The 14,934-nt window shown below is 45.6% G+C and overlaps 5 protein-coding genes across 5 annotated transcripts, besides 1 other annotated feature; 2 read left to right on the plus strand and 3 right to left on the minus strand.

Moving 5' to 3' along the window:
* Positions 1 to 40: 40 nt before the first annotated feature.
* Positions 41 to 2,030, minus strand: TSTA_014580 (MFS maltose transporter, putative; the record flags this gene model as incomplete). Its single annotated transcript, XM_002483555.1, has 4 exons — positions 41 to 840; positions 891 to 1,228; positions 1,284 to 1,762; positions 1,812 to 2,030. 4 exons carry the CDS (start codon positions 2,028 to 2,030, stop codon positions 260 to 262), a joined length of 1,617 nt encoding a protein of 538 aa, XP_002483600.1. The 3' UTR covers positions 41 to 259.
* Positions 2,031 to 4,685: 2,655 nt separating this feature from the next.
* Positions 4,686 to 5,144: a mobile genetic element.
* A 257-nt stretch (positions 5,145 to 5,401) lies between these two features.
* TSTA_014590 (uncharacterized protein) lies at positions 5,402 to 6,909 on the minus strand (the record flags this gene model as incomplete). Its single annotated transcript, XM_002483556.1, has 5 exons — positions 5,402 to 6,054; positions 6,085 to 6,361; positions 6,420 to 6,566; positions 6,622 to 6,696; positions 6,799 to 6,909. The coding sequence occupies 5 exons, from the start codon at positions 6,907 to 6,909 to the stop codon at positions 5,402 to 5,404; spliced, it is 1,263 nt and encodes a 420-aa protein (XP_002483601.1).
* A 1,112-nt stretch (positions 6,910 to 8,021) lies between these two features.
* On the minus strand, positions 8,022 to 8,782 carry TSTA_014600 (uncharacterized protein; the record flags this gene model as incomplete). The annotated part of the gene is made up of 2 exons (XM_002483557.1): positions 8,022 to 8,435; positions 8,462 to 8,782. 2 exons carry the CDS (start codon positions 8,780 to 8,782, stop codon positions 8,022 to 8,024), a joined length of 735 nt encoding a protein of 244 aa, XP_002483602.1.
* A 2,259-nt stretch (positions 8,783 to 11,041) lies between these two features.
* On the plus strand, positions 11,042 to 11,932 carry TSTA_014610 (uncharacterized protein; the record flags this gene model as incomplete). Its single annotated transcript, XM_002483558.1, has 3 exons — positions 11,042 to 11,405; positions 11,458 to 11,537; positions 11,601 to 11,932. The coding sequence occupies 3 exons, from the start codon at positions 11,042 to 11,044 to the stop codon at positions 11,898 to 11,900; spliced, it is 744 nt and encodes a 247-aa protein (XP_002483603.1). The 3' UTR covers positions 11,901 to 11,932.
* A 366-nt stretch (positions 11,933 to 12,298) lies between these two features.
* On the plus strand, positions 12,299 to 14,055 carry TSTA_014620 (aldehyde dehydrogenase family protein; the record flags this gene model as incomplete). The annotated part of the gene is made up of 3 exons (XM_002483559.1): positions 12,299 to 12,774; positions 12,829 to 13,222; positions 13,276 to 14,055. The coding sequence occupies 3 exons, from the start codon at positions 12,299 to 12,301 to the stop codon at positions 13,876 to 13,878; spliced, it is 1,473 nt and encodes a 490-aa protein (XP_002483604.1). The 3' UTR covers positions 13,879 to 14,055.
* Positions 14,056 to 14,934: the final 879 nt, after the last annotated feature.

Below are 14,934 nucleotides of genomic sequence, written 5' to 3' on the forward strand. Positions count from 1 at the left end.
TATAAGCCAATATACGGTGCTCAGTAATGCCTAGGAATCTCCGGCATTACATAGCCTCTTAAATCAGATATACCAAAAGCAAGCCTGGAACTGTAGCAGCTATTATCGATGAGGGTAGAGGATGCAGCACATTCCGATGTGATCCTCACCCTTCAACTCGACTTGAAAATAATTACCTCTATCTAGGAAGAAACTCGTCCCTACTATCCATTCCTGTACAAGTAGTGTTACTCAGGCTTCTATGAACAGCAATTTCCATCTACTCATCGTCGTTGATATCGATGACCGTCTGCTTCCATTTGCGAGCCGGGACATGACGCCGGAACAAAATGTCGATCTCACGGAAGGACCTGTTCTTCATCTCTGGAACCCAAATCCAAGCCATGACGGTGCAGACAAAGGCGGTGCCAGCCCAGACATAGCCGCTCTTACCGCCCAGGTTCCACTTATCAGTGTTGAGCATGTAGCTGGAAAGGAAGATGCAAGGAATATTGACCAAGTAGTAGGCACCTCGTCCAATACCGGTTGTCAGTGGCCTGAGACGAACGGAAGATGTCTCGCCGATGATGACCCATGAGGCAGGGGCGGGTCCCAAGCAGAACAGGACGGAGACGATCAAGCCAAGTGATGCTTGCGCATTGGTAGCCGCATTACTCTTGCCAACTGAAGCCGCAATACCGAGCGCGATCAAGAATGCACAGTTGATGAATTGACCATAGACATAGATGGTGCGTCGGCCGAGGTATGTTGTGAGGATCCAAGAGAGCATGACCATGATCCACTGGAGGGCAGAAGTGATGAGACCAAGTGCAAATGCGGTGTTGTCTGCCATGCCGGCCTCTGAGCTGGTGTTAGTCTGCTATGAGGTTGCAGGAAATGGTTGGACTCACGTTTGAAAAAGTAAACCGCTTGGTTAGCAATCAGATTGCCCGTCAGATTCTGAGATGCGTACACACCGCACACAATCAATGTGCGGTAGCGATCGGTACCTTTCCACAGTTCAATGAGACTGGGCTTCTTCTGGGTCTTCTCAAGCTCGATCGTGCGACGCATCATTGCGACTGCGTCAGCGGGATTATCATTTGCACTCGCGCGTCCAAGGCGTTTGACAGCCTTCTCTGCCGCAGCCAGACGGCCCTTTCGTACGAGCCACCAGGGTGATTCAGGCGCAAAGAAGAGTAGGATAGCGAGAGGAGTAGGAAACATCCACTGGAGTGCAATAGGAATTCTGGTACGACTGTTAGTACAGTGCTCCTCGATGACATCTAGGGGAGCGGACGAACCTGTACGCTGTGGAGTTAGGCTTGGATTGGTAGTGGTAAGTGATACCGCCGACAATGATCGACCCAATAGCCCAGAACATCTGCAACATCTGCGTCGCTGGAGCTCTCAATCTCAGTGGCACAATTTCGGCACAGTAGGCGGGTGCATTAGCGATAAAAATGCCCCACGGGATGCCTTCCAGGATCTGGGCCGCGAAAAACATCCCCTGACTGTTGCCGAAATAGAAGATGAAGATGAAGCCGTTCAGGAACATGAGACCGCCAATGGTTGCCCATCGATATCCAATCCAACTGGTAATGGGGCCTGCGATGAATACACCGATGAAGGCACCGATTGGTCCGCTACACTGGAATGCTGACTGCCATGAAGCTTCGATAATCCAATCTTGTTTTATGTCGCTCCATACACCAAAATCATGGGCGAATCTCTTCGTGGCTATGAACTGTCCCATCAAGAAAACGCAGTATGACTCCATGATCTATCGCAGCGTTAGAGAAATGATCTGCCTATCATGGGCAAGAGCTTACAATGGTGCATGACATGACGAATGCCCACCAACTGGCAGCGGGATAGGCCTTGATAGCCTGGAGCACAGTCATATTATGTTCGATATCCTCAGCATTGATGGCGCCCGCTCTGTCGAAGTCGACCTTCTCGCCGCCATCGTAGATAGGTCCGCCCTTGGAGGTGGGCTGCTCCTCGAGCTCCAACGCTGAGGTCGGCTTCTCTGTGACGACGTTATCCATGTTAACGATTTTTGAGAGGAATGTGAGAACGAAAAAGAGGCAAGCACGACTGGGTTTTCAGCTCTTTATCCCTACGACAACAAACTCGTGATGGTAATCCGATCTTAACTCAATTGAGTGAAGCTTGCTCCGGACTCTGACCTCCACAACCCCAAATCTCCGCTCGTTAGGGTCATGACTCATTTTTCCGGGCACCACGGTAGCAGCGTCGCATTCGCAACGTCAAATTCGCCTCGCCATCGCTTCGATCAAGATTTCTTATTAGCCGTAGCGGACGCCGGTGCATCTTCTGCCGAGTTGCTCTAGGGCCTGCGTGTAATTGGCGTAATTTTAATTATGGTGGGCTCTCTGTCGAGCTGAGTAATCTGATACTAGTCGGGAGTAGATGCACCGGTCCCACACGCCATATTTCCCCGCAGTGTCAGTTGCGGGGTGTTTTCCTGTTGGTTTTCCTCACTCGGTTAGTTCCCCAGTGTACAGGGGTCCGACCCCTTGCGCGACCTCCTATTAGCCGGAGATGCTGGTGCACAGTCCTGCCTTCGAACGGCGCGGCTACACCGTAATATGCCGGGGTAAAGGGGGGGAAAGGCCACCAGCACCGCCTTGCGTCTTCTCCGCTTCTTTTTCATCTGGGGCCCTGGGCTTTCTGGGGGCCCTAGCCTCGCTCGTATTCTATCCTATTGTATCCGCCTCTCAGTTCTAAGCCGCTATAGCTATCCCTTGTATAGCCTGATGGCATCTCCAGCAGCACTGCCTCTTGCCCCTGATTCTAGTCTTGGACATAGTCCTACCTTCCTACCTGACGTTGCAGGGACCTAAGGATAGCTATTGTTGGGGCACGGTCAGCCTTCGGTTAATTAAGCTCAGGTTCGGTTAATTGAGCCTAGCTAGGCTCAGCGCTTCTCAGTGCAGGATTCAGCAGGATCCCGGTCCGTGAATAACTACTATGGTCAGGCCGGTAAATAACGTTAGTACGGTGGAGCAAAGAAAGATGTGGTGTAACGGTTCGGCTTGAGGTTATTCGGAAGCGGGGAAGTTGTTCTAGGCATGGACGAAAAGGGTTGTGTTGGAAATAAAATCACGTGACTAGCAGAATACTGTCAGCGTGCTACACCCGTGGATCTCCCTCCGGTGCGGATCAACTATGATCCGAGAGTCATGTGACCTCCGTAAAGGGCTCTTCCCAATACTATTTAGTCCAGATTTGGCGATATCGGGAATAGTATCGGCAAAGCTAAGGCCTCGCCGATATCTGCCTATTATATAGTCAAAAATTGGCTTAGCCGATACTATATAGGCTAATATTAGAAAGTCAAATATAATCACGTGTTAAAATGCTTAACCGAATTAGTTACCGATTATGATATTACGAATCTCCTTTCATCCTCAACTTATGGCTCATATCTAATGTTCTGTACGCAATAGAATGGCTACAAATACCCCTGGCCGCATGGTTACTCGCCAAAACAGACCAGATTACCTTTTACTTAATGATGGGTTTGATGATGAAGCCCTACCTGAAGATTACATATCAGAAGCTCAATCTGAGATTAATTCTTTAACTGGTATCCCTTCCTCTGAAATTCTACCTTCAGAATTAGTTTCACAGACAGTTATTAGTGCGACTACTATACCGAACTCTTCTTCCTCAAACATGCCTCTATATCGCTCCTAGAAACGTTTGCGTCCTGCCCCTATTACAAATTGATGTTACGGGCTAGTCCCGCCTAATGCTCACTATAAGGGCATACTTGAATAGAAAACACAACATGAGGAGAGAAAGAGAAAAGGACACAAGATTTCGTCGTTCATACAAGTTTATATAGAAAAGGGGAACGCTCATGCTGGGCTGGGTTCGGCGCCGGATATCCGTATAATCATAGACACCACATGAGTGCCAAGACATGAAGTCCTGTTAAGGGGCAGATCAGTTAATCGGAATGAACCTTCGGCATCTGGGAATGACTTCGAGCTCCCAGGTTACGCTCCAGCGTACAGGGTGCAGAAGCGAATAAAAACGATACAGACTTTCTAGTGAGGGCTTCACCCGAACCATATCGACATGAAGTCAGCTCATAACATTGATTATAGGGTTACTTTCTAGGTCACCCAAGTGAGTCGAGAATGGATAATGAAGAGGACCATGAAGTTGCAATCGACAGATCAAGATATTTGATGTGCATATATTGATAGCAAGACTGGAATACAATGTGCTTGGAAAACAACAGATTTGCAATGCCAAACATCTACCACTAATATGCAATGGCATCTTGAAAAACACTCAATTTTTTCACCTCATTATCTTAGTGGCAGGACCACTTAAAAAGAGTAACCTAGCATCCTTGATCTTCTAGCTAGAAAGACACTCACACCTCAACAATTACTCGAAAAGAATCTTATTTACTGGATCATTGATGATAATAAGGCCTTTACAACAATTGAAAGATAGTCATTTAGACAGATCTTCAAAGATATCCCAGGAATTATGCTTCCGTTCGAATCCAGTTCTACAGTGAAGCGTTGGCTTGATGAAAACCTTAATATATAGTGTCAAGATTTGATACAAGAATTAACTTTGACTTGTAAATCAATTGTACTTTCTATTGATATTTGGACAAGCAAAAATAATCTTCCAATTCTTGCTATTATCGGTCTTGGCTTACAGAGGATGTCTTATGTAAAGAAAGAGTCTTAGAGTTCACTGAGCTTCAAGGAGTTCATAGTGGTGAGAATATTGCCATTGCTATCCAGACAACACTTTCTAAATTGAACCTTGGAGAAAAGTTAATCACTATTATGGGTGATAACACCAGTAATAATAAGACTATGGCTTCAGAATTGTTCCCTCTTCTTAGTGAGACATGTTTAGATAAAGAGAAAATTCAGTTCAAAGGACTTAACAGCTATATCCGCTATCTAGCTTATATCCTGAATTTAATCGTCAAGGATATCCTTCAAGTTTTGAAATCTGGCACTTCAAATGAAGCATCCACTATCTGTGAATATATAAGTTTTCCAGGAAAATATATTTAATATGATGTAGAAAATTATTGGAATTCAACATACCAGATGCTTGATGATGGCCTCAAGGCTAAAGCTCAAATCAATCAATTTATATCATTACAGACTGATATCCCTTCTTTTACCGATAGTGATTAGGACGTCTACCTCAGATTCATTGCATACTCACTAAGTTCAATGAACTTACATTATTTGTGTCAAAATGAAGACCACAAATCAGCCTTGCTATCCCAGTTTATTATGAACTTTATGATCTATCTGAAGGTTCAGAATTACAAGAGTTCTTCAAGGAATTAGATCCTGATATTGCTTCTGCATTGAAAGAAGGTCTAAAAAAAATATATGAAATATTATACTTTTATGGATGAATCAAGTATCTCAACCATGTGACATCCTGCTGTCCATGGAGATTGATAATACAGATCAGATCGCTGCTCGCAAGAGAACTTATCGAGCTTAGCCGCCTGCACCTTGAGCCGTATGCTACTTTCCTTGGCAGTGTATTCTTGATTTCCAGACGACTCTAGTGCGGATCCAGCCTCTAGAATACTCCTTCGTACCTCTTTGGCAAACTCCAATGCTAGATTGCGACAATTGGGCTTTTCAATATCACCTGTTTGCCATAGAAAGGCCTTGTAGATCGTTAATAACAGTTCCAATCCATACATCAAATGAAACGGAATAAATGCGTATTCGCTATTATCGCGGAGAAACGTGCGGAGGGGCGCCAGCAAGGACTCACAGATATGCTCGTTGTCTTGTGATATTTCAAGACCCGCTATGGCACCCTTAGAAGCCAGTAGTTTGCGCATGCTCAGCATCAAATCAAAGGTCAGATCATCATCGAAAATTTCCATGTTTGGCTGACTATCCATGTCCGGTCGTATAATATCCGCGGGTTCCTGCTTCCATCTGGCGTCCTGCAAAATAGCCTGGTGAATCTTGTCAATATCAGAACCGTGGAGTCTCTCAATCCGGCGTCCGGCAAAATAGTCTGCTGACCCTGTTTAGACCGACAACTATGGAGCAACACGCCTATAGTGGTCAGTGTAGTTCCTCCAGTACAACGACCACCAAGCGGTGAGGCAAGCTGTGGTATGCCTTTGAAGTAGAATTACACTCTCCTTCTCTTTAAGTATCCTGCTCGTGATGTTCTCAAATGTTGGAGAAATATGGTTCATTGCCATGAAATTCCTCCGTGAAGCATGAAAAGCCACCGTTGATAGCCAAGCAGCCAGTGGAACAGGAAGTTCACCTTTCGCCGCCTGTCTCCAATATTCATAGATCGGTTCGGAAACGGTGTCCAGTTCCTACACTAGATATTAGCCCAGTTCCGCTTGCGAGATTTTGCTATCACTTGCAACTTACACATGGAAAAAGACTTAGCTCAATCCAATCCCCAACCGCATCTGCAGCCAGAATCACGTTTTCGGGCGACGGCTGTAATGGCGGTAATCCGGCTGGCACCTCATTATCGGCCGTTGTCTGTGTGATGCTTTCGTCACCCACCTTTGGCTGTATTGAAATGGTCCGATATCCTTGGCGCTACAAATCGATTCAGGAGAATTACCGATCCGGTCTCGTCTGGTGTTGAATGCTTTGTAGAGTCTAGAGACGTTGACTTTGCCTCAAACGGTAGCAGTGTCTGTAGGATATCATCCAAGCTTACTCAATTAATAGTCTTGTCAGGAAATTTGCTCTGTATCTCTATCTTGTTTGCTGCCTCGTAAAAACTAGCAAAAGGTACAGGACTCGCAATCGCAGCATGAGATGCTGAACGAGGCCAGTCGATGACAAACCATAGAGACTCTTTGTACTTGAAATATAGCTGCCACACCGGCTGACTATTGAGATACATGGTGATTGCAATTGATTTACACAGGATCCGATGTCATCTCCGATTCACGAGAATCGGACAAGCCTTGTTGATTGTTGATTGTGGAGTCAAACACGATACTCTCGGGCCGTAGTTGAGGGCACTACGACGCGTCCTACATGCGCCGTTATGGCCGGATCTCCCTCCATCTCACCTCCAGCACTCTTCGTTTTCAATGCAGCTACCTTTTTAGAAATCTTCCTCAAACAAAGTCTGAATCCAAGAATTGAGTCCGTTCTCCGGATAAAGACCGCTGGGAATAGCGTCATGTAGATATTCTTTTCTTTCTTTTCCTATGCTTAGATTTCTAGATTACCGCTGCCAATATGATATTTTTTGAGCCCTCATAACAGGACTGACCTGGATTTCTATATATGGTTGTACGTGTTTTGATGTCTTGTCTATTTCTTTCTCTTTTTTTTCTCATATGTGTTTTCTACTTTGCCATGACCTCATAGTGTGTTCACAAGGGCAAGACTAGCCTGTAACATGGGGTTCACCACATTCACTTCTTCACTATATATCTTTAATATCGTATTCTTCCTTTCTTTTGTCTAAATGCACTTATACTACTTCGATGGAAGTGCTGACCTGTATATGGCGATTGTCTATGATTCCATGCAGACCGCTAGCCGACTCAGCGGAGCCCTCGTATGCACAAGAACTATTCATCTCGTGGTATTGCTCAATAGTGTTTAACTGAGATCTGTCACCGTCAAACGGTGTTCTTCGCCGACTACCGAACGTTTTCGGTTTAGGATAGGTCTCGGAGCTTCTTTTCTTGGTGTTGAAGATAGGGAAAAGGCTCCGAATTGTAGGAAGACAGCCGCAAACCAGCCCAATGCAAGGTTCAACAAAGGTCCAGATTACGCCATTGTAGATTGTATCTGTTTGGGTAGAGTACGCCAGCATTAGCTATTATGAACAAGCAGAAACTGACTGACTGGGTATAGTGCTCACATGTAATATCGTCTAGTTTGATCTGGGTTAGTGCGATCATGCGGTAGATACTGGCACCAACAACGCTGTTCCACCATTCATGATTAGTCCAGATATTTATTTTCAGTAGGTAGTTAAAACAAAAGTAAGGAATCTTACAATCCACCAAGTAAGAATATACCGGAAAGCCCAACCTTATCTTGCCAAGGGCGGTGCAGCTTCCAAATCATGGGCCAAGGCACGGCGAATATGGAAGCGTCGAGGAAGATATTGATCCCTTGAATGGATTCAATAAATGCGATTTGATCATCACATGTACCGGAAACCGTCATATCCCACTGTCGGGCAAGTGGTCGACACTGAAGAGCGAAACCCAGTATAGCCACGGCTGCCCATATTATGCACAAGATGAATAACATATTGATAATAGTGCGGAAACCAGAGCTGATGAACAAGCGGCGATAGAAAAATATAATGGTTAGCTTGACAAGCGGGCTTGCCACTGCGTAAGTGAACTCGTTGACAAGAAAGATATGTGATCCGAATGAGTTTAATGAGGCATCAGTTGTCTTTTCATTCACAGCAGACGACATACCTTGTAAAACATCATAACTTCATCAGTATCCAGATCCGTGAGGTGCTTTCCACTGTTTCCGATTGCTGCCCCTATACGGTATATTGCATCAGATAGACTGAAAGACGATGTAGAAGGATATGAGGTGAGGGTACAAATAATCAACTCAATGAGCATAGCAGAGATTAATATGAGAGACGCCAATGCTAGCCAATCATCCGTTCCTAGTTTCACTTTTTTGACGAAACGAGCTACAAAGCGCAAGAACACAGCAATGGTGGCAAGGACTGACAATGCGATGCCTATTTTGATTTCCTCCCATCCTCGAGCGCTCGGGGCCATGGTTGTAGATGTGTTCAATTATGATGTCTTAAAAAGAAAAAACAGTCCGGACGTAGTCAGAGGGCGAATTCTGGCCACAAATTTCCGTGGGTAATAATTTAAGTTAATTTTTACTTTGGATGGTTCGTGGCAAAGTTGGGGTGTTGTTTTAAGTCAACTCACATAAATCGCCTGGATTATAACATGCACGCTCAACGAATACCAGAACATACGAAACTGTCACGATTATCATGGACTCCACAACTCGAGAGGCCGGTTAGTGTGTGAGACCGCGATGGTAGGCATTGGCAGATTTCAGGTCCCCCGGCCATGTAGGACAAGCTGAGGGTAGTAGGTTACGCAGTCCCGTAGCCCCCCATTTGAGGTAGGCCAAATCCAGAAGGGATTCTAACAGTTTTCTGATCATTCTGCATGCATTAAATGAGATAACCATATTGGCCGAATCGTAGCCACCGGCCGAAGTATCGACAGTCGTCCAGAGTATCAACTTCCAAGGTCATTACTTCTAGCCTCTGTTCTAATGATAGCAAATAAAATACAGAGTATACTTCACAGGGTATTATAATACTTCCACTACACTATGTCAGGACATTGATCAAAAGCCGCCGAAGGACTTTCAGACCAGGTAGTACTACTCCCTCGTACGTGATCGATCCGTAGAGAGGTAATACCACTGTTCACAGCGGTCATGTGTTTTCTTTGCATAGATCCTGCAGTTATGCCGGGAACAGTGCAAAATCCTGCTTTTCGACGCATTAGTACTGTTCAGCTGTGTGTATAACTCAAAGACATTCCCATATACCTCCTTAGTGCATATAACATCGACCTTCAAGGGATAACTTCTCATTTTTGTTTTTATTCGTTTGACTGTTGGTCTGAGATAGCCTAAGGACCGCGTTTCTCGAAAGAGAAGCAGAGACAGCAAGATGAGAAGTTTCACAGTTAGTTATGACAGTTGGTTTGCGGTACTTTCTCCTCCAAGTCTCATCCCTTGATATTTGTGAATCCATTGTACATAAACTCAACCTTGGAAGCTTTTGTATATGAACTTAAAGCAAGGTGAAATGGGTTTATTCACTACTATTCCTAATTCGATCGATATCTTTCTATCCATAGTAAATGAACGTCTCCCTCGTCACTCCAGATACATAACATATCTAGACAATAAGTTGACATATCCTTACTGGTCGCATTGAGCACACTTCGGCTTCAGCCAGCTCTTCCTGATTGATGGTGTATTCAATAAGACCACAGGTTGCTTGTCATGTCCTAGACACTGTGGGTGACAACCTCTCCAGCTTGCCATGTGTTCTCGAGTCTTTTGTCGATGACATCGGGGTTGGCATTTTCTCCAGATCCCCAAGTAGCACTGGTTCCTCTGGTTATAACAGTAGTCTTGCGGTCTGGTTCTGCTACTGATCATGTTAGTTATTATATGTTCAAAGTTATAGCTCAAGAGATACTATACGGAGTGGTACAGCCAGGCTTGCTCCTAGAAGGAGGACAATGGAAGCAAAGTATTTCGAGAAAAACATCTTCCCTCTTTTCTTTAATCTTCTATAGATCGGTCGACTTGGGGTAAGATAGAAGCGAAATATCAAGTCTGAGGTCTGTAATCAAAGTTGGATTCTTGGAGAAGAATGATGAGTTCTTTGCGATGGTTTATATACCCACCACCGAGCCATATAGCTGTGCCGGCACAAAGGGAAAGTCGAGTCTAGAGACGCAGCAATTGGAGGAAATATAATCCATGCCAATTACCTAGGTAGCAGGGATGTCACAACATCGGTGGCATAAAACAGACTCGTACCCGTATAGAGGTACGTTACACAAATGGTTAGTTAGGGCTAATACGGTACGGAAAGAGGCACAAACACCAAGTGAAAAGATGGCAGCCTCCAAAAGTTCTTGTCAAGCCCAAATTCTGGGCTGTATTCCACTTTTTGGGGGAAATGATAGGCATTAGAGCTGAATGCAGCGATCCGCGAGCCGAGCTTTCAGGCGTCCTGCAGATCCTAACCGGGCGAAGGTCGTATTACGTTGGCATAGACATACTGTAGTCAGCCTTTGTGTCTTTTATAATCTATTGCGGCGTGCAGATCGATCCAGCGGCAAAACACTGCGCCTGATACCTTTTCAAATCATTCTGTAAATGTTCTGAGGAGCCAACGCAACCTTCCCGAGTGCGTGAGTGTAATAGAGAAATAATTCGGTCCTAGGGAAAGGTTACGGTGTCTCAACCCAACATTTACCGGGACAATGTCACCATCAAGGTCAAGTTTCAGGTATCAGGTTTTAAGTGGTCTTCGATCAGAAGATGATAAGGAGACACTATCCTCCGCCTATCGCTGGGTTGGGTGGGTGGGTGTGATGTTGCTAGCTACCATCGCTTTACTGGTTAGCTATTGGGCTGGAAGGCGAGTGTCGACATTTATCTCGTGCTCAAAGGAGAACTATGGTCTTCTCGGTATCGTGTATCATATCCGCTTGCTATCTCTCTTGCTAAGTATTTCTTCTGCTGCAGCACCTCCTGGAACAATTCATCAGGTTTGGGAGCACCAACCCATCTTCTCCCAAGATCTGACACCTGAGTCCGAAGCTGCTTGGAGCTCAGTCATACCTAGTAAGAATTTCGATCCTTCAGCATGATCGAAATGAGACTAAAATGATGCTAGTTGGTCGGGGATTCGTCTATCATCCTCAAGTAACCCCTGTCGTGGCTAACATTGCAGTTTTTCACCAACTTCACTGCCTGGTAAGGATACCTTTTTGCATTGTTTCTATATTCTTTCAGTCGGCGATCTGACTATCAAGATAGCATACACTTCGCGTTGGGTATTATACGAAGTTGTATCAGCTCAACGTACTTAATGGGATAAACACGTCGAAATCCTTCGATGAGCATATGGCCATAACCCCTGAAGATGTTCATATGCGACACTGCTTTGACTATCTCCGCCAGGCGCTGATGTGCGCGGCCGACACCAATCTTGAAAAGGTCAGCCCAGAGACGCACATCACAACCGGTTGGGGATCGGACAAAGTGTGCCGTGATTACTGGCGGATTTTTGCCTGGGCAGAGCAGTGGGCTAATTCCTCTGACACGGGGATCATTTAGAGATATCAAGTATGGTGAACCCTTCGCATTTATGACCATGTATCAATTCAAAATCACCCATGGATCTCGTTAGGCTTATTCAAGATTGAGAGGAATGAAGAGTAGGCAGTTACTGTAATTCTAACCCTCAGGTAATGGGGCATACGGTATTCATCACTTATTCAGAACCCCCCATGTGTACAACAGTAGCACTGTTCCTCATACCATTCCGTATAATCTGCTCTTTGTCTCTGGTAAACCTATCTATTTGGTCCCGAATGCGGAAAAATCTGAGCTCCGTCTCTTATTGTTACACGAGCTAAGGCTGCACCCTGGGGTATAACTATGACTCTACTGCCCGACTCGAAACTGTCTTCCTTTCTCCATCAATTTTCAACCGTTCGCCTGTGACGACCATCATGTCTCATCTACACCAAGCGACTGGCACCGCTCCCCACCATGTGCCACTAATCATCGATGGTCGCGAAGAGCCTGGGCAAAAGGCTTTCGACGTTATCAGTCCTTACATGAACAAAGTCTGCTGGACAGCTGCGTCCGCGACCCCGCCTGATGCTGTTCGCGCTGTGGAATCTGCTCAGAAAGCGTTTCCAGCGTGGTCAAACACAAAGCCAACTCTTAGGAGAGATATACTACTCAAAGCTGCTGATATACTAGAATCACGACTTGAGGAGAATGGTGAATTCATGCGGACAGAGATGGGAGCTGATGTTCCTTCTTCAACTGGGTTTATCGTTCCACTGGCAATTCGCATGTTGCGTGATATTGCCTCTAGGATTACTTCCATCTGTGGTAGCGTTCCAATAGTTGAAACAGAAGGGCAGAGCGCGATCGTATATCGAGAACCCATGGGAGTGATCTTGGGTATAGTTCCTTGGTAAGAACGCCAGAGAAAAAGGTGTCGGTTTGTGATATAGTAACCCAGATCTAGGAATGCGCCATATGTATTCGGTGTCCGTGCTGCAGCGTCTGCTCTGGCAGGAGGAAACACAACCGTGATCAAGTCATCTGAATATACACCTCGCTGCTACCACGTCATGGCACGTGCCTTTCTTGATGCAGGGCTTCCTGCTGGGTGCTTCAACCTGATCTCGACTCGGGCCGAAGATGCAGCCGCTGTGGTCAATAGCATGATAGAGCATCCAGCAGTTCGGAAGGTCAATTTCACTGGCAGCACGGCTGTTGGTCGAAAAGTTGCTGCCTTTTGTGGACAGCATCTTAAGCCGTGTTTGATGGAACTGGGGGGCAAGAACAGTGCAATTGTCTGTGAGGATGCCAACATCGAGACTGCTGCCCCGGCTGTTCTGATGGGTGCATTTCTTAATGTAAGTCGGAATTTTCGAGAGAGGAGGAATCTATTGTGCTAAGTTTTCTAAAGTCAGGACAAACCTGCATGGCGACGGATCGCATCATCTTACACTCAGCGATTGCGGACAACTTCAAGAGCACAGTAAAAAGGCTGCTCAACGAAAATTCCTTTGCACCACCCCCGACGCTGGTCAGCATGGCCTCAAAGGCGCGGGTGACTGAAATGATCACCAGTGCTCTCTCAGCAGGGGCAGAAGTGGTCCATGGAGTGTTCCACAATACCACCTCCTCCCAGCCAGACTCAGACGTACCAAAGGCAAGTATGGCCCCAGTAATCCTGGGGAACGTCAGTCAGGACATGCGTATTTGGAAGGAAGAAACATTTGCTAGCCTTGCAGCATACGTGGTCGTCACAAGTGATGACGAAGCTATTGGACTGGCCAACGAAGGCGGCTACGGGCTATCGGCTTCAATTTTTACAGAAGACCTTCGCAAGGGACTGGCAATGGCGAAGAAAATTCAGTCAGGGGCGGTTCATATCAATAGCATGACCGTTCAAGATGAAGCGGCGCTTCCGCATGGAGGAGTAAAGGACAGCGGATGGGGACGATTCAACAGCGATGAAGGACTGAAGGAGTTCTTAGTGACGAAGACTATCACCTGGATGGACTGAGGATAGAATAGTTATCCGTGAATGTTATCATATTTTCTGTCCTTTGTTCGGATTGATGAATTCCTTGGTTGTTTAGGAGGACTGACTTGTACCTAGGTACAAGTTCACGAGAAGTCAGTGCCCCAAAGTCGAATCCGTAACTAGCTGGTGATGAAGAATGAATACCGTCGCTAACTCTGGTTATTGACTTGTTCGTCAACAATACCCAAGTAATACCCATAACCGAGCGTTAGCACATGTATAGGGCCAGCATAGTTTCATGACTCATTCCAAAGATCGAATAGCACCCGGTAGGCAGATTATGCTCTGCTTCAAAGAGCGTGCTGCAGCTCTATTCGTCGATCAGGTGATATTAATGCCAACTTTTCGTAGAGTTCTAATCAAGGGCAATCTTTAATGATATCATCGTTCAATGACAAGGATTCAGGCATGTGGCAGTGACATTATACGTTAGGAATCTAGTAATTCGCCTTGGAATTAGTTGCCCTAATTCCCTCATTGTTATGCTTGACTTGCAGCCCGGCACATAGACAAAACAGAATAGAACTCCTGAAGTAAACGTTATTCTTGGTTTATCTACGTCTAGGTCGCTAGCACTAAATTCGCAGAACAGCTAATCCAACAAGCTGATGAGCCTATATTATTCTGCTTTCTAATAACATGACTACTCTCCAAGAACTGTCGGATTGCTGAGTTAACTTCAGGCCAATCCTGAATAGCAGTTTTACAAGGGAAAAAGAAGTGACTAGCAAGATTGTATGTATTCCGTTCTCTCTCCCTTCTCTCTCCATCAGGTTCCAAAGCTGGGTTTTTATAAATATCTTTGGCGGGGTGATTTGTGAGCTATCATGAGGGGTAAACATTGGGCTGAAATCTAGGTGCCCAGATACATGCCCTAAGGTGCCTTTTTTTAGACCTGTAAGATCGAACGTCGGATCTCTCTGCCTCGTTTGTAATCTGGATTATCTGACAATTTGTTTTATTTGTTTGATATGTTTGCATTCGTTAGTCTTGTTTCCTTAGCTTCCGTTCTCTGTGGCGCGCCCTATGGCGCAC

This window comes from Talaromyces stipitatus, genomic scaffold (assembly GCF_000003125.1).
Source record: "Talaromyces stipitatus ATCC 10500 scf_1105507295549 genomic scaffold, whole genome shotgun sequence".
Classification (NCBI taxonomy): Eukaryota; Fungi; Ascomycota; class Eurotiomycetes; order Eurotiales; family Trichocomaceae; genus Talaromyces; species Talaromyces stipitatus.